This window comes from Polypterus senegalus, chromosome 14 (assembly GCF_016835505.1).
Source record: "Polypterus senegalus isolate Bchr_013 chromosome 14, ASM1683550v1, whole genome shotgun sequence".
Taxonomy (NCBI): Eukaryota; Metazoa; Chordata; class Cladistia; order Polypteriformes; family Polypteridae; genus Polypterus; species Polypterus senegalus.
Genome location: NC_053167.1, coordinates 30870904 through 30897207, shown reverse-complemented (window position 1 = coordinate 30897207; position 26304 = coordinate 30870904). Strand labels below are relative to the sequence as shown.

General features: G+C 36.9%; 1 protein-coding gene across 3 annotated transcripts; it reads left to right on the top strand.

The window, feature by feature from the left end:
* The first annotated feature begins 1230 nt into the window (after positions 1 to 1230).
* Positions 1231 to 26040, top strand: lsm14b (LSM family member 14B). 3 transcript variants are annotated; one of them, XM_039734448.1, is made up of 9 exons: positions 1231 to 1440; positions 3079 to 3242; positions 3853 to 3982; positions 5059 to 5214; positions 5513 to 5590; positions 19760 to 19921; positions 23145 to 23301; positions 23478 to 23668; positions 25271 to 26040. In XM_039734448.1, the coding sequence occupies exons 1-8, from the start codon at positions 1320 to 1322 to the stop codon at positions 23644 to 23646; spliced, it is 1137 nt and encodes a 378-aa protein (XP_039590382.1). In that variant the 5' UTR covers positions 1231 to 1319; the 3' UTR covers positions 23647 to 23668; positions 25271 to 26040. The 3 variants fall into 3 exon arrangements, with proteins under 3 accessions (XP_039590382.1, XP_039590383.1, XP_039590381.1); XM_039734449.1 differs by having other exon boundaries at positions 5059 to 5193; positions 25271 to 26039; XM_039734447.1 differs by having other exon boundaries at positions 5059 to 5220; positions 25271 to 26038.
* Positions 26041 to 26304: the final 264 nt, after the last annotated feature.

Here is a 26304-nt window from a genome sequence, read left to right as displayed (position 1 = left end):
GGAGAGTGATGGAGTGCTGTAAATGGTCATGAAAGTAAAGAAAACACATTGAATGAGGAGGTGTGTCCAAACTTTTGGCCTGTACTGTACATATGTATTTCTATTACAGTATATTCCAATTTCTGTAAATTTCTATATATTTTTTATCCCAATAAATGTTATGAATTCGTCAAAACACTTCTGTTTTCCTTTGTCATGCTGTCTGTTTAGTACACAAGTACTGCTAAGGTCAATAACATTGGCCCAGTATGAGTGAGTCCTGGAATGGACTGGTGTCTGTAAGTGCTGGTTTCTGTCTTCTGCTCAACAACACAACCTTGTGCTGGATAAGCTGTTATGGAAGATGGATACAGATAAACAAATTTCCATATCTGGTACAGAAAAAAAAAGCGTAACAGGTCTTGTCTGTATTTAATTTCAGTAAAAATTTCAGTGCTTAAGATGTTCATATCAAAATTTTACAAGGAATATAATAAGTAATATTTAATAAGAAGGTGAGACAATTTATTGCAATTAAATTTTAAAACTTTATAATTGTGAAAATGGGACATTCTACATTTTGTAATTTGATAAGTTAAAAAGATTTGGGACCGCTAAAATAATTTAAATGGAAGCACAAACAAGTTAGTAATGCTTTACTACTAAACGTATCACTTCTGTTCAATATGAAAATAAAGGCTCAAACCACTTAAAGCATGTGTTTTCATTTTTGGTATTTTTTTGTTTTACTGAAAATACAAATTTTCATTTCATTAAAAAAATAAGCATCAGTACTCCTACTTAAAACTTGCAGAGAAACCCACAACCCAAGATAGACCAGCTGGCGTGAGCCTCAGGAGAAGTATTTGGCTATTGCTGCCCACCACTACTCCTGCGACTATGGCAACGTTCAAAATGTAAGTTTGCGAAAGTATTGCAAGTATATGCCTCTGGAATATTTTTTCCCATTTTTTTTTAGTATTACCCCATCAGTAGTTTAAAGCAAACCATTGACGTAACAACTTTTTCCAGTTTTTCAATCGGACGTTTTGCATTGGCAATATAATAAAAACATATTTTCTAACGAAACGAACTGATTAATAATAATGATAATAAAGAAAGTCAAATGTTAGCATTGGCTTTTATCTCTTCTACATTTGCCCCATGTGTACTACTTTCTTAACGTGTCCTTCATGATTGACAACTATTAGCCCCGCCCACTTTCTTCATTCTATATAATTGCTTCGTAAGGGAGTTGTTACCGAGTCTGTCAAGGTGAACTAAGTGGTGAATGTAAGAAGGAAACTAGGAGAGGTTCTTAGTTGCTAAAGAAGGCAGCAATGAGTTCTGGGATTCCTTATATCGGCAGTAAAATCAGTCTAATATCCAAAGCTCAGATTCGTTATGAAGGCATCTTATACACCATCGATACGGACAACTCAACAGTTGCTTTAGCTAAAGGTGAGACCCTTACAAAAACGTCTCTGGGTTGAGTTATTCATTTGGAATATATAAAATACTCCTGTTGTAGTATTAAATACTTAATCATTTACCTGCCTGCAAGCCCGCCCATTATTGTTTGTATGTAGAATAATGAATAATTGCATATCTTCATATTTCGCGTTGTCGAGTCTTTCACCCTTCCGTATAAACATATGAACGCGCCAAAGTGGCCACGTGTAGCAGCTTCATCTCCCGCACTCTCCGTCATTCAGTAACCCGCGCTGAGTTTTTTTTTTTTTTACTTAAGGAAAAATTGACCCGATTAAGAAAAGCTTGAGCCAGTATCGTAATGGAATACATCGTCAAGTTTATTATTTTATTAACCTATGTGGTTGTTGATGTGAAACACCTCGCAGGTGGCATACGTTTGTTTGGTTGTTCGTTCTTTAACCTGTCGTTTAATTGTCTTAAAGAGGCAATGGCGTCTAATCGTCGAATAATGAGATGTCACCTCTTTTACGATGTGTGCCGAAGTCTTAAAAAAGAGAAGGGCTTGAAATGGTAGGTTTATTGTTCGTTATTTAAGTCGGGATCGTGTGTGACATGTAGGTTTTTTTTTTGTTTTTTTTTTTAAATTAGGATTTAAATATCTCGTGCTCATCACGGTTTTTGATCTCTGCAGTTATATTTCAAGTAATCAAAACGTGCACCAGCTTCACAAAACGATCCTAACCTGGACAATTATGATAAAGGATGACTCTTAAATGTGTTCCAGGATTTTTTTTTTAAATCCCTGAAACCTCTAAAGAGCATTGGTATCTAATCGGAATGTTTTCAAATGCATTTCTACGCTACATACAAGTTATTGGAGCTGTCCAGTAGTTTTGAATCGTCCAAGTGTAGTTTTATAAATTAGAAATTTCGTATTTTGACGAGAAAAAAAGTATGCACCAATTTCAAACTAACATAAATTGTCATTTCAACATTAGATGCTATGATTAAAGATTAATACGATTTTTCAGAAGTTTCCTGTACTGTTACACCAACCCGTTTTGTTAACCTAGTTTCTTTAAAATCTTGTGGGTAATTCAAGAAGTGTTCGTGGTGAAATAAGTGAGAAGCATGATCCAGTGATGTAAGGTGAAACGGATTTGCATATAGTTTGAAGGGGGAAAAAAAGTGTTTGTCATTCGATCTCTGTACGGGGATTGATTTAGCACGGTTATAGGAATCGACAGCAGTTCAGTTTGGGGCTATGTAGATAGAAATTCTGAATTGTAGATATTTACACTTGATTGAACTTGTTTGCAGGTACTTAAATTTTCTCCATTAACAGCAAGAAGTTGTCTAGAGCCAATGTATACTAGAGTTTAATTTCATTTTGGATTAGGCTTACTTGATATTGCTCTATAAAGAGAAATGTAGACAAAAGGACGTTTTAGAGGTTTTAATTTTTTGTATATATTGTACATCGATATGTGTATATTCTAAAATGTTCTGAAAATCACTCATTTTAGACAACACAAAAATCAACATTTTGTGCTAACTTGATACAGATTATTCCTGCCTGTGTATCTTTTAACCACGTTTAGGACAAGTTAATTGCTTTCATGTGTGTGTTACTACAAGTAATGCCATGGTGTTTTGTGTTGATAGTTAGATCTTTTGGGACCGAAGGACGTCCCACAGAAAGACCGGTACCTCCAAGAGATGAGATATTTGAATATATAATATTTCGTGGAAGTGACATCAAAGACATTACTGTCTGTGAGCCTCCTAAACCTCTTCATGGCTTGGCTCATGATCCTGCAATTGTTCAGGTATGTCTTGCATGTGAGTTTTGAAAATACTAGAGCACAGGTCAATTTAATGAAATTTTGGGTTGATTTAGGCTTGGTATAAGGGCAGCCACAGACCTATATGATTTTTTTTGTGTTGATACATTTTATTTCACTGTACTGTGCTTGGTCCACTTCATGCCATTCCTACCTGTTTAATCTTTCAAAACTAGAACACTGCTACTTTCAAATATAACCATTTTCTGTGCATTAATTTAAGCAGTCCTCATACTTTTCAGAATTGATCATTAAGCTTTTGCTGCATTGCACAAATAGCATTATTTAAAGACAATGTCCCCATCCTCATTTTGTCATGTGCGACTCTGATCTTCTCTAATGACCACAAAATCGAACACGGACTTTCCTGACAAATGATTAATCTGTTTTGAAAACTGAGGTTTGTTCCATCACTGATACTTGAAAGACTTAATTGTAGAAGTTGAAAAATATATCTCCTGTACTATGTTTAAATAAGTTGGTTATGTTGCCTAAATTTTGCACATGCTTCTGCTTTAAACTGTGCACCATGTCTGTCTTAAATATTTGTCAAACTCTCCTAACAACCCCTAGTATACAATTTTCCTCTCTTCAGTCTTCTTTAGGCAGTTCTTTGTCTCATCAGCCCTCTGTTTCCTATAGCCCCTACCGGGGAATGCCTTCTTATAGTCACTTGGCTGCCAGTTCCCTGTTGAATCAACAGTATGCTGCTGCACTAGGGCTAGGTAAGTAAATGTCCTAAGTAGTATGAAAAGTAATTTTCATGCAACAAATATTCTTGCATATTGTGTGAAATACCAGTAATGGGAAAACCCAAGACTTTCTACTATGCAGTTAGACTTGTTTTTGCATGTGCACATGTCCTTGCAAAGGATATTCAGTTTGTTTGAATTGGTGGGGGTATGAAGAATTGATTTTTCCCAAAAATTGTCCCTTTCACCTTTAGCATATGGTAGGCCAAAATTCTTTTTAGAAGGTGAATTTTGGCAAACAAAGGAATAATCCTTTATTTGTCATTTTAATATACTTTCAGTCATGAATATGGAAAATGCATGTCTTGATGTAATGGGCAACTTTTATATTTCTGTATGAATCTGGCTTGGTAATGCTTTTCATGCCATGGTTCTGGTTGATAGAAGCTTTGCTTTATGAAGAGTATACAGGGTCTTATTTGGAATGGCCAGTTTACTTGATTTTGTTTTGGTTAGTAAGTCTTGTGGAGAGGGGCAATGAAATGCATTGGAATGTTGTAAGGGCGAAAATTTTGGCTAAAATACAATATATACAATAGCATTAAATCCGTGATTATAGGTCTTGTACAGTAAGCAGATATGCTACACTAGCTATATTATAGCCAACCACATTCTAAAATATTAAAGCAATAAAAAAACTTTCTGTATTTTGGAGCCAAGACACATTTGCATTTTATTTTTATTTATTGCAAGTCTGCAAGTGACTTTTGCATTATAGTTTGATTAGTTTTGACATGTAGAATTGCTGTTTAATGCAAGTCTGTTCAGTGATGGCATTGACTTTGCATGTTAAACATTATTAAATTGTATACTGCAGATGTGAGTTCAAAGTTTGGGAGTGGTACAGTTTCCAAGCTCTGTGATAATGTGTGTGTGAGAAGTACCTTTGTGGGATCAGAAGTTGTATTTAAAAAAAAAAAAAAAATAAGTAAATAAATAAATAATTCCTGTCTTGCACAGACCTAGAGCAACTAGCTTAGGAGATCCATAATTCTTGCTGCCATTAGTATCGTAAGTAATTCTAGGATTTTTTTTTTTTTTTTGTGTAGGACTTCACAACCTTCCTGTGAGGAGGGAGCCTATGGTAGAACAGGCTGTTCAGACTGCTCCAGTAGAGAACACCTCTATTAAAAAATCGCTCCCCCAGCAAAGCAGAGACCTTGGTGGAGCCTCTCTGCAACCTGGTCAGGAAGATCGGCTTCAGGGTAGAAGTTGGGTGCAGTGCTTTTGAGTCATGAATTAGTGAACCAATTGTTTTAAATGTTTCAGTCTGGTTCAGTTACCAAAAAAGATCTGATAAAAACAAAATCAAATATTGTGAATGTCCTTAATTAGAACCAGATTTTTTCTTTTTAAGCAATGTGCACAGTAGAACTTATGTATTGCTTTACTTGAATTTATATTTTATGAAAATATCTGCATCATCACTAAATAAGTGGACATGGCTGAAGTAAGAAGTTTTAGCACCTGTTACTAAGTTATGATTTATTTTCCCTGCGATAGGCACAGTTACTCCAGATTCAGCTGAAAAAGATCAGACTTCAAATAATGAGAACCGAAGACCACAGAGGCGAAGGCCAGGTAAATTTATTAGAATGCTTATTTCAATCTTCCCTATTACTAGCTGTCGACACATTCCTTGTGTCAGAATATTTAGATTTGACCTTGCCAAACCCAAATTTTTAATTGATGTTTGATCATGCTTTATTATTTATCAGTTTTACAAATTGATTACCTGGTCTAATTTTTTTTTTTCCCCACATTTTTTCACAATTCGTGGCCAGCACCAAATTCAGAACTATTTTCCACCAATACTTTCTCATATCAGTGTAACAAATGATTTACTTCATTTGACAGTGGGAAGCATTTTTTAAAAATCTGTCATGAATGTGATTACGGAGGGTAAGAGCAAAGCTGCTCCAAGAGAATGTGGTGAAATTATCCTCATGTGATGGAAGAGGTGATCATAAGATTTAATAAAATGATTTGGCAGTAATTTTGTGAATGTTCAAATGAAAAACAGTGGCAAGCAGAACAAAGATCTCAGAGGTTTTAAGTATTCCTACACTCCTGTTTTTGTGATCTTTACCTGTAGGTTGTAATGCAGATATTTAAATTGTATCCTGAGTAAAGCAGTCAAAATGGGGATCCTGTGCAGAGTTGCTCAGTTTCTGTATGAGAAGCCTGGCAATATAGTCTGACCAATGAAACTGTTTTTTGGATGAAGCAGGGAATTTTATTTCGATGTGTTGAGAATTTCACTTCCTACTGAAAGTTAACTGGACACAGCTGAGGGGCAGAGATTAAAGGAGGTGCATCTCTTGATAGGCGTGGTAGATCCTGTAAATTCCCAAGTATTGCTTACAAGATACTTCCTGAAGATATGGTAGTTTGGTTAGCCTTCCATGCCTGTCACCAGGACAAACATTGAATGGTCATAGATGTGATTTTAATTCTCCAAATATGCTGTACAGGGTAGCAATTTAGTTTTTAATACTGCAAATATACATATTACTCATTGTATTACCAGACCATTGCAAAGTTTTTTTTTTTTTTGGCTTTTATCTACCAAAGCTTTATAAACAAGTTGTTCATCTGAGTACTGATGCATTTGATATGCTGGTAAAATTATTTGACTATGAAGGACTTGCAGGTCCTGTATGAACTATCAAGAGAAATTTCTCTCTGACCATTCCAAAATGAATATTTGTATAGGCCATATTGCACAGGTAAATAACCACTCAGCTCTGCAAGTGTTATAGCCAAAAACCTTTTTTTAATACATGTATCTTGTTACATGGGAATAAATGAGTAATTGAGGCATTTTTGCAATATGTAAAGTTTAGAAAGTAAACTAGGGAAGATGAAATACAAAAATGTCAAAAGGGGCTTTGGTGTCAGATGACTATGGCTAGCTATTAGGAAACCAATTTGTGCAGAATTTAAATCTTGAGGTTGCATAACCACTGGAAACTAGTCCTTTGTATTTCAGGGTTTTAACTGACTCTTAAATTTTGTTTTTTAATCAGAAAAGGTATTTGAATAGATGAGACACTGCTTTCAAGTAATTAATGAATTGCCAGAAGCCATCACAGACATGAGACTTTCTGTGCCTAGGAATTGTTGGGAACCAATTACTGCCACAAACAATTTTGAGTGGTTAATCAGTTACTCCGTACTAATTTTTCCCAGGTAGTTCAAGTAGGCATTGACTACTTGTCCTGTATTTAAATATTGTGTGTGTGTGTATATGAAAAGTGTGTTCATTTAAATGGTTAATACTTTGTTGAGGTTCCTTTTCCATGAATTATTGTCAATGCAGTGTGGCATGGAGGCAATCAGCTGTTACTGAAGCCCAGGTTACTTTGATAGCGGCCTTCATCCAGTCAGTATTTTGGGTTGGTTGTGTGATCTTTCTCTTGATACTCTGTAGATTCTGTACAGGGTTCAGACCTGGAGAGCTTGATAGCTAATCAAGCACAGTAATACCATGGTCAGAAAACCATTTGGTAGTAGTTTTGGTGCTATGGGCATGTGCCAAGTCCTACTGGAAATGAAATTTGTGTCTCCATGAAGCTTGTCAGCAGATGGAAACATGAAATGCCCTAAAATCTTGTGGTAGGTGGCTGTGTTGACTTTGGGTTTGAGAATTCAGTGGGCCTACACCAACAGATTACATGTTAAATCATCAGACTGTGGATCCCTTCACACTGGCCTTTGGATTCTGTACCTCTGCACTCTTTGTCCAGACTCTAGAGCCTTTGATTTCCAAATGAAATGTAAAATTAACTTTAATCTGAGTGTGGATCACTGAGCAACAGTCCAGGTTTCCTACCCTTGGCCCAAGTAAGGCCCTTCTGATTTCTTTGGTTCAGGACTGGCTTGATATTAAGAATTCCACAGTTGTAGCTCCTTTCCAGAAGAGATGTGTATGGTGGCTCTTGATATACTGACACTAGCCTTGTTCAACTCCTTGTGAAGCTCTCCCAAGTTCTTGAATCAACGTAGAGAGACAGGGTATTCAGTTTGTTTCCTGCCTTGTGCCTGGTGTTGGCTGGGATTGGGTCCAGCAGACCCCCATGACCTTGTAGTTAGAATATATCGGGTTGGATAATGGATGGATGGATATTGCGTTCAACAGATGTTTGAACCCTTGAAGCTTTAATAAATTGGTTTGGCCTTGTATTACACTGGTCTACAAAAAATTTTTTGTTTGCTACTGGGAACTTCAGAGCAGCTCTTAAGTTTTTTTTTTTTTTTTCATAACACTGATTTCATATATGAAATTGGAATTAAGACGGCACATCAGGTTTCTGAAATACACAACATTGACGTTTTGACACTTTTGAATATCAATATATATCAACGCGATATCTGGAGTTTGGACTATATCCCACCAAAATTGTTTTGATGTGTTTATTCTGAAAACAAACCAGAAGATACCAGAGACACGTTAAAGTGTATTTGTCAATTTACCTCAATATAAGTGAGGTCAGCATCTCCAAAAATGTTGGAGGCACTCGCTTTTGCACTTGTACTGCACATCTGTCTCTCTTTGCAAGAACCAGCAGTAGTCGCCCATCATGCTCAGAGTGAATTTCCCCCCAAAATCAGTTTTCCATCACCATTATATCTTGATGAAATCTTTCCCTATACTCATCGCTGACATTGACCAGACTTGGTGGAATGAAGTCAAGATGAGAATGAAAAATATGCATCTTCAGTGACTTTCTGGCTCCTATAAGCGGATATGCTTTCAGCAAGTTCTCTACCAGCTCAGCATAATACTCTGCTCTGTGACTGCCAAGAAAATTCTGGACAACCCGCACGAATGCTTCCCATGCTGTGGATTCAGTTGGCTTCAGTTTCTTTCTGAACTTCTCGTCAAGCATTAGTTCACGGATTTCAGGAACAAACGCCTTCCTTAATTTTGGCTTCACTTTTCTCAAGACCGAACTTATTTCTTAAATGCTGAAAGCATCGCTGTTTCTGTCCATCTCCTTGACACAATTTTCAAAGTAATGGTGAATCTAACGAACAATGTCCTGAAATGCAATGTTTAACAGTAAAACCTCTACCTACTGCACTGTCATGTCTGAGTTGTGTCATTATGCTTTAGAGTCCTATTAGACCTGGTAATCGGTAACAAATATTTGTTCTGCTAATTAAAAATTAAATTTTTAAATAAAATGTAATAATGACAAGGTAAACCACTCTCAGCTGTTAGTAACGCGTGGCAAATTTTGATCTCAATGGCATCCCTAGTGGAATTACCGGTATTTATCAAAATGGTTGTCTGCCTTTACTGTTAAGTCGCCCTAGTTGTCCAAAACCTGGAACATCACTAAAAAAACGGGACGTGTTGGACGAAAACAGTTTTCAGATTTGGAGTCTGCAAGTGAAACCTGTTGAAGTAGAGGTGAAAGACTCCCCGCAAGCAAAGTGCATGTTGAGCAGTGTTACAGAAGGAATCACTTTCTCAATCCTTCTAGCTAGAACTTTGCAGAGTATCAACATTTTTCAGATGTGAAATTGGTCTGTATGATGCACATTGTAATTTCTTAATTTTCTTTGGAAAGACTAATACTTTTCAAGGTTTGAGGTAGAAATTAGTCGCTAATAATAGTGGAGCTAACTTGGTTGAACTTATTTTTTTTTTAATAAAATTCCACTGGGTTGCAATCAGAGGCTGCTGCTTTCCTACTTTGGAATGAATTTGTAGCGTCCAGTTGCTCAGGATGTTGGGTTTGTCCAGTTTCTCTGGATTAAGATTTATGCTATTTGTATTGTCAGACTCCTTAGATTGTGCCCTTTGTGGAATGCAAGGACTTGTAGTACTCCCTAAAAGTGTGGGTTATATTTTTATGGGCGGTGATTCTTCATCTGCATTGGTAATTTCTCATATTGCATTGCAAACCTCCTGCTTGTGGATTTTTTGAGCTATGATCTTATTACCCTTCTGTCTATGATCATAGTAATATGATTTAAAGAGGGGTTGCTCTGTTCCTTTTAAGAGGTCTAATTCTGATTGTGGAGCTGGTCTTTTCCTATAAAGTTCCTCACTTGGAGATCTGGTATATTCTTGATCTGTTCTGGATATTTTAGATATTAATTCTAATGCTGCTTGTCTCCTGTTTTTTTTTTTTTTTGGGGGGGGGGGAGAGAGAGAGATGAAAAATTGTCCTGTTAAATGCCTTCAGAGTTTGCACAAAATATTTCTGCTGAGAACCTCTGAAGATTCTTTGTCTGTTCATTAAAAACCATAACTTTGCAGAATTCCCATCCATACAAATCTTCTGTTAAGATGCCAGCTATGAAATGAGTGTGTAGGACATTGTGATTTTTCAAGCATTGAGATCAGAGTTGCATGATCAGAGAACAATAGTGTTGTACTTGCAAGATTTGCTAGTGGGGCTTAAATTTTTGATAAAGAAATAATCTTTTCTTGAGTAACTATGATGTGCTAGTGAGGAGGAATATTCAGTTTAATTATCTCCATGGGTGAAGTTATGATCTGTAAATTATGATGGTCTTTGCAGCATTAGAGGTTACCACCACTGTAGTTAATCTATCCAAGTGTGGATATAAAACCCAGTCTGCAGCCATTATAATTTTGAGTGGTCATATTAGGAATTGACAAATGTTTTGAATAAGATATCAATCCTCCACATTTAGGTGTGTAAATGTTTTCATCAAAATTACTTTTAGATTTGAATAAATTACCCATCATGATATACATCCTTTCAGGATTATCGATTCTATAGATGCAGTTGTTTAATGTATTAAGATTCCCACACCTCTAGTTTTCTTTGTATAGTTGGAGTGAAAAATGAGGCCAATCCATTGTCTTTGCAATCGAAACTGGTTCTTACTAAAGTGAGTCTCCTGTAAAAATACTATCTTAACATTTAGGCCTGTTAGGTGAACTGGAGCATTTTTATCTGATATTTAGAGGAGCCTTCCACTGATTGCTGAGGAGTAGCGATGATAATGATTTAATGTTTTTACTCCATTACTCTAATGAATTGTAGCCCTACATATTGCCAAGTAAATGTCTTTAAATTTGAGTGGATTGACCATGGTTAACTCATATTGCAATACTGTGATTCATGATCCTGTTTCCTAAGGAAGATACAGGAATATTTGAGGAGCATCCAATATTCAAAATTTTAATTTTGTATCCTGTGAAAGACTTGCATTAAAATGAGTTGAGGATCCCAAGGTACGGAGTACAGAATTTTCTTGAGTACAAAACATTGTCATATAAGCAATTTTACCTGAATTTGTTCTCCTGTCTGCTGATCTGGTATAAGTAAATTTACTAGTAAGATTTTGACTGACATAATACTGAACCAGTTTAGTCACCAATTAGCTGTGCATGCACATTTTTAAGTAGTGAATATCCAAACATCACACAGTTTGGATTGGAACCAAGGGTGCTGAAGTTCTGAGGCGGCAGCAGCACCAATTACTGTGACATCCTTTTTGTTTTCACTGTGTGTGGATATGCTTTTAAAATTATGGTTACAATTTGAAACCCCCCTAATAGGATACAATGGGACTAAAGTTGCTCCTTTACACAACATTTTGAACAAATATGGATTAGTCATATATGCATGCGAATTATCATTTTGTTTCAAGGTTGCTGATCATACATTTTTTTAATACTAGGCTGACCCGCCTTTTAAGGCGACCGACTTAAGTTGACCACTTAAGGCAATTCAATATGTAGATCAATTTGATATTTTATACAAACTCATTAATTTGGTTATACTATTGCTTTTGAGCGGTATTACTTTAATACTCGTAGTTTCTGTTTTTGTGATGAAATTTAAACTTTTTTTCAATATTGAGGTTGCCCTTTTGAACCCCCCTGATATTTACTATGCGGTGAGGCATTTGTACTCCAACATTATTTCCAGAGACATAATTTTGTTTATTTTTCCAGCGCATCGCGCACAAAAGCAAGGGAACGATGAGAGCACCAGAACTCTGCTCACCTGTCGCTTCGTACCGCAAGCTGCAAGTCTGTGATAAGTGGAATACCGCTACGCTTTCCACTCACGGGACGGAAGGACAATCCCAACTGCTTTTATATAGTAAGAAAAGATATCGCACAGTCCGGAGTAGAAAATCATCTTTTATCTGGAATAACGAAACTACAAATCCCATCGTACATTGCAAAATGGATGGGGCGTGGGTGAAACTCTGCGTCTGCGTAGCACTCATGGGACAGAAGGACAATCCCAACCGCATTTATATAGAAGGATTCTTTACTGGTGGCTCTGGCCTTCTAAGAGCTACTCCCAGAAGGTTAAAAATGACAACTATCAAACAGAAGCATGTGGGGTATCTTTACCATTTTAAAGTGCAGTGATTGTGAATTTTTTTTTTTTTAAATTCTTAGTGATCTGAAAGGTGAAACATTGCAAACTTCTGTTACAATCAATTTGACTTTAAAAATGTATATTGAAGCATGCATTACTATTCACATTTCACACAGCTATTTTTGTTGTGTACTACTTCATGAAGGAAATACATTTCTTGTGAAATGCCAAAATTAGGGTGGCTCTTACTAATACTGAATTTTTATTTTTTTCTCTCCATTTCCCTTTATGGCCATTTCAGAATATATTAGCAAATTGTTTCGAAACATAAGAGCTTGTTGCACAGGTACATTATATATAATCTCAAAAACCAGCACCTGGTATTGATGTACATTTTCTTGAGCTTTCTGCAGTAAGTGATGTATTTTCATCCATAAGCTGATTTTCGTCTCCAAACCCCCATAAGTGCAGTGGGTGACAGCTGAGTTAATTACATGCTACAAGTTTTGGTTAGGATTTTGTGTACAATTTGATAAAGATTGGGGTTGAGTGACAGCTGTCTGCTGTAACACTAGGCAGGGGCTTTGCATTTGGGTAAATATGCTGTGTGGAGAAAGTGATTGTATTACATTCTTGGCTTCCAATAGTAATGGTTAACCAACAAAGTTTAGGAGAGTTAAAGAAGCGGAGTAGAACTTTAATAATTTTTTCACTTTAAACCTCATTTTTATCTACAGAAAGCAAACCTACTTTAGAAGATTCATGTTTTCTAAAAATGGATGGTTGAAATCCAGAGAAGTGAAAGGATGTGTAGTTTGCCTTTAAGGACTATTTAAACTATGGAACTTTTGATGGCTTGAAATGGTTTTACAACATATCTAAAAACTGCAATTTTTTTACCTATGCTATTTTACGTACATTTCTAAAAATCCGCCTTTCATGACAAATTGAAATCCGTCCATTTTCTTAACATGGTTTTATAGTACAGGTTCTATGCTAGACCTGTTTGGGACATAAGTTGGTAGGCAATTCTAGTCCAAACATTTACAGATTTTTACATTATGCTGTGTCTAGTTGCAGTAGTTTGTAGTATAGTGCACATTTCCTTTCCATCTGACAAGTGTTTTTTTCTTATGTTGGTAAGTGTAGTATATATATATATATATATATATATAAAAAAATAAAATATAGAGAGAGATAGATATAGAACATAAAATTGAGGTTGTTTTATAGGTTGCCAGTGTTACTGCAGTAGAATTGATATTTGCAATATACTAATTACAAAATTTGTATTGTAGACCTACTGCTAGACTTTTTAAAAAAAAAAAAAAAATAATAAAAAAACTAATTGAAAAATCAAAGTAGATGTACTAATGAATATACAATATATTTTGGCAACAGTGTTGCCTGTTAATGTGTATACATTAGAATAGTACGCTTGTATCTGGTTATATACGTCACAATAGCATTGTGTGAGTTGGACATTATGCTCAATAGTACAATTTTTAGTTTTGGTGTACTTGCACAATTGCAGTATATATGTATGCACTACGAAAAGGATGCTTATATTGGCAGTACATTAATTCTGTCCTGCTGCTGAATAGCAGTCCTTTAGCAGATAGATATAAAGGGACACATAGCAATAGCATATTACTATTTAACTCTTGTCCCTTTGTAAAGAACCTCTGAAACGCAATCACAAATCTGTAACCACAAGAATTGCATAGCTACAAATGTAACCAAATTATTGGGTTTTTGTTTAGTCTTATTTGGTCGATGCATTAAGACTGAACTTAAGGACTGTTGCTATTTCCTTTTGTTACCATCTTCTGTACTGACTTAGCACCACTGAGTTGCATACATCTTTTTTGATTAACCAGTGTAAAAGGTTCACAGTGATGCTAAACAGACCAAATATTCACTAAAAATTAATCCCTCTTTTGCTTGTGTGTTCAGTTTCTCTGCTAAACACAAACTCTAGCCTCTTATGATTTTTGTCACTTTCTCACATGTGCCATATCTTGCATTTCTATCTACTTCAAAAATAGTAATGAGCACTTCCCCTCTTCTCATCCTGGCCTCTGAATCTTAACATGCCTCTGTCTGTGAGTTGGATTTATATAATTTTCCCAGGGTAACTTCTGGGGTCAAGAGCAGCACTTTTGGTCCTTAAACACTAGGCTAGAACTGTGTGGCCCTTGCACAGAGCCTTTGGTTTACCCTTAAAGTCCACATTTTCTAGATGGACATTCAGTTGATCCTTTCCTTAAACAGGCAGTATTTTACTGCCTCCTGGTGGTTGAGTGGCCGACTAGTAGACTCTAATACATTCTTTTGAGTTTACCATTGAATAATTCCCAGAGGTGCCAGGGGCATTGCATGCTTCCACCACATGGAAGTACTGGTTAAACTAGTTCTTTCAGGCCCTCGGCACATAAAGGATGTACTGTGCCCCCAAATTCATGTGTCAAGTTGCTACAGCAGTGTAATATTTTGATTCTGAAGTTTACTGTTGCAATTTAGCCATCTTTTTAATAGCTGGGCACTTGTTTTTACCAGACTGGCAGAAATAACTTCCTTTGTCAAACATTCACGCCATACTGGCCTATGATGCAAACTAACATTGTGAAGGCACAAACTCTCTGTACAGCAAACTGCATGCAGAAGGGTGATGTGCACAAATTGACACTAGTTTCTCTTTTCAGGGTAGAAAGTAATGCATCTAGATAAATGAGTATAACTCGTCCAAATGTTTGGTTTTTTTTCTTTCCCTGAGGTAGCTTGTTTTTTAAATTGTGTGTAGTAGCACTTCCTGTTAAAGATGAAATACAGATAAGACCAGGATAGCTGTATGGTTATGCCAACACTATGCATCTAACATTGGGTATATGGAATTTTCCATCAGCTGAAAGATGTTTCCTGTGATTCGATATGATGTCCTAAAGATCATAACTAGTAGTCTATCCTTGGCTATAGTTCCTCGTGCTTTCAAACACACAGTTGTACATCCAATTGTGAAAAAACCTGATCTTGACCCTGCCGTTCTTTCCAATCTTCCAATCTCCAAACTACCTTTCTTGTCAAAAATACTAGAAAAAGTAGTTTATGAGCAATTAACTCCTCACCTACAGGACCATCAGGTAATGGATCTTTTTTAGTCAGGCTTTAGGCCCCAACACAGCGCAGAAACCGCGCATTTACGTGTCCTAAATGACATCCTTTTGGCATTGGACTCGGGACTCCACGTGGTTATGGTTCTTCTCGACTTATCTGCTGCTTTCGACACAATCGACCACGACCTCATGATCTCCCGACTCGAATCCTGGGCTGGTGTATCTGGCTTAGCCCTCGACTGGTTCAGGTCATATTTCTGCAACAGGACTCTGAGTCATGCTAGACGATTTTTAATCTGAATCCGCCCCACTCCCATGTGGGGTCCCCCAGGGTTCCATTTTAGAGCCACTACTTTTTTTTCAATCTACATCCTGCCTTTAGGTGCATTTTTTTAGAAAACATGCAATTTCATATCACCTATATGCTGATGACTGCCAAATTTATTTCTCCCTCAAGCCAACTGACTCCACCAAACCTCTTCAGGACTGGCTGGCTGTAAACTTCCTTCACCTAAACGATTCAAAAACAGAGGTCATTGTTTTTAGTCCCGACTGCAAACAGGCTCCACCCCTTGGCCTTGTTTCTCTTCCCATTCCAGTAACTTCGTCTGTCTCCAATCTTGGAATCAAAATGGGTACGTTACTGAAAATGGATGCTCAAGTCAACAGCACAGTAAAATCCTGCTTTTTCCATCTAAGGCGAATTGCCAAACTCAAGCCTATTCTGTCTAACCACCTCCTGGAATCAGTAATCCATGCATTCATTAGGTCCCGGCTTGACTATAATTCCTGCCTTTTTGGTATCAGTAAAGCCACTCTTTCTAGACTCCAACTGGCTCAAAATGCGGCTGCAAGGCTTCTAACTGGAAGTAGCAGAATCCAACACATTTCACCGATTTTAAAAACCCTACACTGGCTGCCGGTTGGGTTCAGAATCGATTTTAAGATTCTCCTCCTCACCTATAAGGCATTAAACGGTCTAGCCCCTGCCTATTTGAGTGTCTTGCTCCATTGTCACAATCCCCCTCGTGTTCTTAGATCTGCAGATCAGCTGCTCCTAACCGTTCCCAAGGCACGTTTTAAAGCTCGTGGTGAAAGGGCTTTCTCCGTCTCTGCACCCAGGCTCTGGAACTCCCTGCCCTTAGTGGTTAGGCAAGCCGCTTCAGTCACCACATTCAAATCTCGCCTAAAAACGCTTCTTCACATTGGCTTTTAATTCTTAACCTGTTTCATTTTCCACTTGCCTTTTGCTATTTTCTATTTTATTTGGTCCCCTGACCTGTTTTTAGTATCTCTGTTTTAATTCTCTCTTAATGTTTGTTTTTAATATTTTGCTTTTAGTCCTGCTTGTTGTAACTGTACAGCGCTTCGGTCAATTGTAATGCTGTGTTTTTAAGCGCTCAACAAATATGGTATGGTATCATGGAGTAGCACAGACTTCATTTTACATTTATTCAATAGTAAGGGCAGACAAATATATAATGGTGTCCAGTTGATGGTTTCAGATGTGTCTAGCCTGAATACAGCAGCTTTATCAAACATTTATTTGAACTGCAACATTTATTTATATAGCACATTTTCATACAAAAAATAGCTCAAAGTGCTTTACATAATGAAGAAAAGAAAAATAAGACAAAATAAGAAATTAAAATAAGACATTAATTAACATAGAATAAGAATAAGGTCCAATGGCCAGGGTGGACAGAAAAACCAAAAAAAAACACCAGACGGCTGGTGAAAAAAATAAAATATGTAGGGATTCCAGACCATTAGACTGCCCAGTCCCCTCTGGGCATTCTTCCCAACATAAATGAAACAGTCCTCTTTAGATTTACGGAAGGGCTTGATGATGGTTGCTTAGACTTCTGGCTTTTAAACCATCCATTGTTGGAGCATCATGATACTTTGAGTAGGTGGTGGTGGCGCAGGCTGAAACTGAAGAGCGAGTAGGGGTCAGTACGGATTTTAGAGCCACCATGAATAGTTATGATTGAACATAGAGTATCAGGATTAAGTTAGTGAAGTTATGAAAAGGCCATGTTAAAGTAATGTGTGTTCAGCAGTGTTTTAAAGTGCTCCACCGTATCAGCCTGGCAAATTCCTATTGGCAGGCTATTTCGGGTGCATAACAGAAGGCAGCCTCACCACTTAAGTTTTGTTCTTGGAATTCTAAGGAGATGCTCATTTGAGGATCCAAGGTTACGATTTGGAATATAAGGTGTCAGACATTCCGATATATGATGGGGGCGAGATTATTTAAGGCTTTGTAAACCATAAGCAGAATTTTAAAGTCAATCCTGAATGACACAGGTAACCAGTGTAGTGACATCAAAACTGGAGAAATGTGCTCGGATTTTCTTTTCCTAGTTAGGATTCTAGCAGCTGCATTCTGCACTAGTTGCAAATGATTTCTTTTTTGGGTAGTCCTGAAAGGAGTGCGTTAAAGTAATCTAGTCGACTGAAAACAAACGCGTGAAGTAATTTCTCAGCATCTTTCAGTGATATAAGAGGTCTAACTTTAGCTATGTTTCTTAAGTGAAAAAATGCTGTCCTAGTGGTCTGATTAATATGTGATTTAAAATTCGGATTACAGTCAATTACCCCTAAGCTTTTTACCTCCGTCTTGACTTTTTTAATCCTAATGTATCCAGTTTATTTCTAATAGCCTCATTGTATCCATTATTGCCAATCACTAAGATTTCAGTTTTCACTTTAACTTGAGAAAGTTACTATTCATCCATTCTGAGATACAAGTCAGACATTGTGCTAGTGAATCAAGAGAATCGGGGTCATCAGGTGCTATTGAGAAGCATAGCTGTGGTAGCTCACGTTGTGCCCTGAGATAATCTGACCTAATGGAAGCATATAGATTGAGAAAAACAGCGGACCCAAGATAGAGCCTTGTGGAACACCATATCTGATATCCTGTGTATTTGAGTTGTAATTACCACAACTAACAAAGAATTTTCTCCTGTCGGTAGGATTCAAACCAATTTAAGACCCTGCCAGAGAGGCCCACCCATTGACTAAGGCGATATCTAAGAATATTATGATCAATGGTGTCAAATGCAGCACTCGGATCTAAGTGGATGAGAACAGATAAATGGCCTCTGTCTGCATTCACCTGCAAATCATTTACTACTTTAACAAGTGCAGTTTCTGTGCTGTGATTTGTTCTACTACCGGACTGAAATTTATCAAGAATAGCATGTTTGTTTAGGTGGTCATTTAACTGCATAATGACTGCCTTCTCCAGAACTTTACTTAAAGGCAGGTTAGAGATGTGTCTAAAATTTAAGAGACGAGGGGTCGAGATTGTTTAAGTAGGGGTTTAACTACAGTAGTCTTAAGACCGTCTAGGAAGACCCCTGTATCTAATGATGAATTTTTGTCAAGAACATTATCAATTAGCATGCCTGATACTACTTTGAAATTTGTTGGTATTGGGTCAAGGACGCAGGTGGAGGGTTTTAATTGAGTTTTTTTGTAAATCAGGTAAATCTATCCTAGTGAAAGTTTAATTTGTTTATAACAGAATGCTGGGGTTTAGGAGGATCCTTAGTGTTGGGGAGATGTACTATGTTATTTCTAATATCATTAATTGCAAACTGCTTCTGAAATTTATTTTGGTTTGCTCACAGCCATTTATAGATCAACATGTCTAGATATCAGAAGGATTATATGTGTGTGTGTGTGTAGGCTAAAGGAGGAGGGATGCATAGCTTCAAGAAAATAACTGACTGTAAATAATTGCTGCTTAATTAGTTTTCTTTCCTGGTTGTATATGGGTTCCACAGTCAACTTTACCAAATCAGAATTGGTGTAAGTAGCTGATAACTCCATCTTGTGGACATATTCCTGCTTATGCTAAATTGATTAGATCTTTAATGTGTATGCAAGGATAGTAGCTCTGCTTGCTGCTTAAGTACATAGCAATATTTCATTTGCAGCTTATGCATGTTAACTATCTGCATTAACTATTTGCTGTAACATGTCTTTACAGATATACAGGAGTCAGTTCCCTGGAAGATTGGGAGCTTGTATATTCAGATTGGTTTTTGTGTGGTGGTGTTGTGTGGGTGTATTTTAGACAAATTGTATATTTTGCTGTCTCTCCTGGAAGCTATGCAAGTCATCTACTGAGTAAGATTTACAATAATTAATCATGTAAGAATGAAGTGTTTGGTTGTTGAAATTGGAATATTTTGTAAGACAAATGTACAGTGTCATTTGAATTTGGTCTCGTGAATATGGGATACTAACACATGCATTTATGTGGTGCAGTAATTCTAAAATTATTTTCTTTTCAGCAAACCGAAGATTCCGCAATAGATGGAAAGGTCAAATCCTGGTGTCAAATGTGAAGACTGCTTCCATTCAATTTGAGGATGATTTTGATTTTGAAAGTGCAAATGCCCAGTTTAATAAGGAAGATGTAGACAAGGAGCTACAGAGCAAAGTTGATGTAAAAGGTGTGCTTCGGATTTGAATAGCTCTCCCAGAAGATTTAATGCTGACTCACATGTCAGAGTTTTAACAGACTATGGTGTCTTGAAGGTATCTGTACCTCGCCCTAAACAGTTTACAGTTTTAGCCACCAACTATTTTTTTTTTTTTTTTTTTTTTTTTAGTAGTATTTCGATACAGGAAAAATTTAATTTAAACACAATACCCAGTATGACTAAGCTAAAACATTTTAATTTTGCATGTTTTTAAAAAAAATAAATAAATAAATAAACACACATTGACACAAGTGTTCAGGCCCCTTGCTATAATACTTAAAATCTGGTGTGTGGTAAAGTCAATTGATGACATTTGACAATTTCTATCAGAGCAAAAAACCTAGTTGAGGTTGAAGAAACGGTTTGTAGAGCATTGGGTCAGGATTGAGTTGGAGCATAGATCTAGGGAAGGCTGCAAAATTCATGTTACATTTAAGGTTCCTAAAGGTACAGTGGCCTCCCTATTGGAAGAAATTTGGAACCACAACTCTTTATAGAGCTGGCTGCCCAGCCAAACTGAGCAATTGGTGAAGGGCCTTGCTAAGAGTGGTGGCCAAGAATCTGAAGTCTCTCTGGCTGAGCACGAGACAACCTTTTTGTGGAGGTGGGAGAAGTTTCCATAAGGACAGCCACTACAATACTTTACAATTAATACCAATTTAGCAGTTAAGAAGGGTGGTGGTGGCAGCATGCTCTGGGGTTTTATTTTCAGCAGCTGGAACTGGGAGACTAGTATGAGTTGAGGGAAAGCGGAACAGAGCAAAGAGGTTCCTGCTTAAGAGGGCTCTGGGCTTAAGGTTCACCTTCATCAGGGCAGTAAACCTAAATACAGTCGGAGTGGCTTAGGGTCAACTGCATGAATGCTCTTTGAATTGCCCAAAAAGAGCCTGGACTTGAGCCCAATTGAGAGACCTAAAAATTGCCATCCATTGACCATCTTCATCCAATCTAACAGAGCTGGAGAGGATGTACAGAGAAGAGTGGAATATAATCCCCAAATTCAGGTGTACGTGGCTTGTATCGTCATGCCTAAGACTCCTCCAGGCTGTATTGCTGCCAAAGGTGCATTAACAAAGTACTGAGCAAAGAGTCTGATTACTTGTCAATGTGATTTTTAGTTTTAATAAGTTTTCAGAATATGTGTTTGCTATGTCATTGTAGTAGGGTATTTAAGTGTTGCTTGATGAAGCAAAAAATGATTTTTTTGGTGTAAGGCTGCAACAATTTTTTTGTTTGGGGTGAATAGTTTGTGAATGAAATGTGTATGAGCATTTTTGTTTCATATTAAAAAAATAAAAAATGGGGAGAAATTTTGCTTCATCCCAGAAGTAGTACTTAATGGTTAAATGTTTTGGACAAACCAATTTGAGTTGTCTTGCCTTTGTCTTTGCACATTTGCAGTCTGGGACTTTGTGTTTTGCCTTTACAGTGGGTTTTATTTTTTTATTAAATCTGTTTGTGTTACATGAGAGCTTTTGATCTGTAGTTGTATGTTCACCAAATAGTCTGGCCTTGGCTGGATCACTTAAGACCTTTTTTGTTTTTAAAAACTTAAGTTTTGTTTTGGCTGTGTCCTTGGGATACGTAAACAAATATCAAAACTGCTTTAATCTGGAGTCCAGATGTATGGTCTGCTCGTTTATGGTTGATTGTATTGTGCCCAACAGGTGCCTTAGAACTTTCAGCAGAAAAGTATACCTTTTTTTAGTATATTTCAGCAATCGGGCTCCATTGTGTCTGGAGCAAAACCCACACACCATGTGAATGCTGACAGTAAGGGATTTGACCTTGAGGCACTGGATCCGAAGTGGCAGTGCTACCAACTGTATCATTGTGCTACCTTCATTATCACTGATAAATAGTTTTGAATTTACCAGGTGTAGTGCTTTTTGTTGAACCTGTAAAGTGGAGTGGTGGCTGTGAGGCTAGGGATCTGTGCTGGCAATCGGTAGGTTGCTAGTTTGAATCCTGTAAATGCCAATAGTGATTCAATTCTGTTAGTGTCCCTGAGCAAGACCCTCAACTTGCAAATTGCCCTCTACTGGGTATGTTAATCTGCATCCAGCCCTGCAAGCAGGTCTTCCAACTTACAGGGAAAACTTGGAATTGGTGGCAAGATTAGTATTCCAGCCCCCAGGGTGACTCACACTTTTGCATTGTGGTGCTGAGGTGTCACCTGCTGTACTCTGGTCCCAATCCAGGTGATTTTCCATGTGGCAGGTGCAGCAATGCACTATCAGACCATGCTCCCAACCTCTATAGATTTTGGCTTCATACTTTGATAATGATATTTTATTTCTTGACTCTGCCCCAGATCTGTCCCCTTATTGAAAGTTGATATTAGTATAATTTGTGTATGATTGTGTAATTAGTGGAAAGACTATGGCAGTGGTGGGCAGGTTGTGTGGCTGCAGGTTTTTGTTCTAACCAGTTTTGCAATGTCATTTTTACCTCTAATTGTTCACCTGTTTAGCTACTTTTTCTTTTAAATCTGCATTGAGAAAAGTGTAGTAATGTGGGCTTTACATTCATAAACTTGGTCTTTAGTTTTAAATTCACTATGGGAAAAATATCCTGTCACTTTTCTTGAGCAGTTTTTCTGAATAGTGTTTTCCTTATTGGCATCCAACTTTATTAATAACACTTAAGTGGAATAGACCGCAGGGCAAAAACTGGCTACTGAAAGGCTGCAGATACTAAGTGCCAGACTCCCTATCATGGTCACCTGTAAATAGGGGCTTGCATAACTTGCATATGGACAACTGGAATGAATGATGATAAAAAAATGAATGATCTCCATTTAACACTTTCATTATTGGGATACAATTAAACAAACTTCACAGAAACTAATAGGAAAGTGATAAGTTAAAAGCTAAAAGGTTTGATACATTTTTTTTTTTCTTGAAATTCAGACTAATTTAAAATTAGGAAATTTAAAGATGTAGTGATTCTTGGTATGAAAAAAGTTGAAACCAAAACCTGCAGCCATACTGGTTACCAAGACAGACTGGACACCACTGAGCTAGTTATGGGGTTTGTTTTCTCTAACCATTGGTGCATGCCCGTGCTGTAATGTATTGCATCTTGAATAGAAATTGTAGGCACCTGAGTGCTGCTTGCATGTGTGGTGGGTTTTTTTTTTGTAAGGGCACTGAAAAGACCCCTTAGCATTTCACTCCTAATTTTGTTGTAGGTAACCAGGCTGAAAAGGGTGATGCAGATGAAATGAAAGACCTTGGATTAGAGACCCAGAACAGTGTACGGACAGTTGATGAAGATCCTCTTGGACCAAAATGCTACTATGATAAAACCAAATGTTTTTTTGACAACATTTCATCTGAGCTTTCAAGGTTTGTTTTAACATAACTATTTTCAGGCACTATTCTGTTTTAATGCAACTTAATGAGTTTTTTCCCCCCTGTGAAACATTTTGTAACTTTAATATTGGGGAAGGTTCCTTTGTTTTTTCTTCACCCTTTCCTAGGATATTTTATCCACTCCCTTCACTTCTCCCATTCTTCTGTAGGAGAATAACTTGGGCAGAGGAGAAAAAACTAAATGTGGAAACCTTTGGGGTTCCTGGAAAGCTTTTTCGTGGTAGAGGATTTCGTGGCAGCCTTCAGGGTGGAAGAGGAAGAGGAATAGGACAAAGACCTTCAGTTTCCAAAGTGGGAAGTGGAAGAATTATAGATTAAACTAGTATGCATATAGTACAAGGTTAGTACTTAGGTTTGATTTTAGTGTAACTTTGCAGTTAAGCACATTCAAATCACCTGGCTAATGATTCCCAACATCACGAGTGTGGAAAAATGGCCCTGGGAATATCTTGATCTTAAAATGAGACCTAGGCAGTCGAATGTGAACAAGATAACCAATACTGAGCTAGCTGACACTTCTCTACAATTTTAGGTTGGTTTAATATTGGCTTCTCCCCCCAACCCATTATATGAATATGGATTGTGTGTTTGAAAACTGCATGAGGTAGGATAAGGGCTGACTTTGAACTGCGAGAATTGTGCTACACTGAAGTGTTCAGATTTTAGATTGAAGTCTCGATGGAAGCTCTGGAAAAGGATGGCATATCGGACAAAGGTTTGTTAAAGCATACTGTCATCTAGTAGTCGCATTAGGTTTTTCAGCACCATGGTAAACAATTAAAATACAATCTGTTCCCTGTCTTGTGAAATTGTTCATTTAGAAAATCAAATATATGTACTTGGCTTGCTCTGTATGTTTAATTCAGTTTTTCTGAATTCCTGTGGAGAGAACCTTGAGAAACGCCATGGCTGCCAAATACTAAAGTTTATAAACACTAATACTCTTATGGAAAATTACTTTAGTTCAGAGGGTGCACCTGGAGTGGTTGTTCAAACTAGGTAAATAGTAAACAGACATACGTGAAATAAAATGTATTAATTTTTAGTATTGGTGTGTAATGTGGTGTGGATCCTGGAGGGTACTGGCCCTCATTCTTACAAGATGCAAGTAGGATTAAGACATCCATCTTAAAATGGCCAACAATTATAAAATTTGTAAGCTTTACTGGTAAGTCTAATTGAGTGAACCTTGCAAGTCATTTTACTCAAATATGAATTTAGATACCATCCAGTGTTTTTTAAATTGTGGATATTTTTAAGAAAGCCTCAAATTAGTACAGAATTTCTTTTAAAGCAGATTTTCAGATCATATGAGTAGGACATTATGTAAAGACCTACTTTGTACAATTTTCAAAAATGCTTAAATGTTTGGTTTGCACAGAATATAAAATTCTTGCTTGTGCTTAAGGACCTGCAACACATTGCCTCTCTCCAGTGCCATGAATCAAGGAAGTTATGCTGACTGACCTTTTTCAGGGAAGCCATTAAAAAAAAAAAAAAATCTGAACACATTAACACCTGTGTTTTATACATTATGGCATACATTTGATGCGTTAACAAGTATTCATAACCTGCCTACAATTTTTCTAATTGTAAGAACAGTGAAGATGTATGGATAAATAACTAACAATATAACAATAACCATTAACAAAGTAAATGGTAAACTTAAGGTTTTTCCACAAGTCTGCATACTTTGTGTTAAGAACTTGAGAGAGAGACTGGAAAGAGAATAACTGAAGGCAGAATCAGAATGCAATATTAAAATAAACTTCCTTTGCATTTTCAAATAGTTCTCTTTTGGGAGAGGTTTCCAAACTTCTCAGTTGGCTTATACTTTATCAAATCAAACATATATTGAACCAAAGCTCTGCACTTAATGGTTTAGTAACTGCTATGTAGTACAATACTCTTTGGTTCAATGTGTCTGTCTCTCTACCTCTAGGTATGATGCCACTCTAAGGATGGGTACAAGAAAATGCAGAATTGTGAATTTACTTTGCAGATGGATCATGTTAACACATTGTATATAGTACTGAGACGATGGTATGAATTGTTTGTACAAACCATGTGAAGGGGATTTTTTTTGTTTTAATGACTTGAATTTTTTGCAAGGTGATCTTTGTTTGCATTTTTTTTTTGTCAACTGCATTTGTTTCCAAAATATTTTGATATAATCAAATTTAAACTGTTCCAACTGCTGTACAACCTCAAGCAAGTCCCTTAATAAAATGTGAAATGTGTTTAATTGGCTACTGTGACATAATTGACTAGTACAGTCGAGCTTCCAACATCCCAAAGCACAGCTGATAAAATCGGAAGTCGGAAATATAGGTTTCTTCAAATATTGGATATGGACAATAGGTATTTTTTATAATATTTTTAATCTTTATAGTAACCTGTACCCCTCTGAATCTTAATGATTAAACTGCAAAATGCAATGGCAAGTGTTTGTACATAAAATTGTATATTACCGATTCTGCATTTCATAGTGGCAGGAAACCCTCCTCCCCATGCTGTGGATTTTTGCTTTTTTGTGTATTGTTTTGTATTAAGTGCTTTGCTGATTACACAGAACAAAACCAGTGTATCAAGCTGAAATAAAGATTTAATTTTTTTTTTTCTCTAATGGGGTAAACAAAGGTGCATGTACGAGGAAATAATTTAAAACTTGCTCCTGCCAATAAAACTCTTCTGTTCTCCAGCTTGACTGAAGGATTTTTTTTTTCTGAAATGTGCTGAATAAATGTGCTAATTGAGTTGTATTAAGCATTGTGTACCGTATTAACTTTTCAGGTTTTTTGGGGGTGATGTGTTTGACCCCATGCTTAAAAAAAAACACACCCTTGTGTATGAGTACTTTGTCGGCACAGTACATTTGTTACAAGAATACAGTTTGTGTTCATCTGCTGTCAACTTCACCATATCATATTCTATGTGTTGCATCTTTGCAGAGCAGTGACTGGTCCCTTGGTTATT

Excerpts from the sequence above, each read along its gene's own strand:
- lsm14b (XM_039734447.1), top strand. The coding sequence starts at position 1,320 with ATGAGTTCTGGGATTCCTTATATCGGCAGTAAAATCAGTCTAATATCC. Across the intron at positions 3,983-5,058 it reads TGCTGCTGCACTAGGGCTAG|GACTTCACAACCTTCCTGTG; the intron begins GTAAGTAAATGT and ends TTTTTTGTGTAG. Across the intron at positions 5,221-5,512 it reads AGATCGGCTTCAGGGTAGAA|GCACAGTTACTCCAGATTCA; the intron begins GTTGGGTGCAGT and ends TCCCTGCGATAG.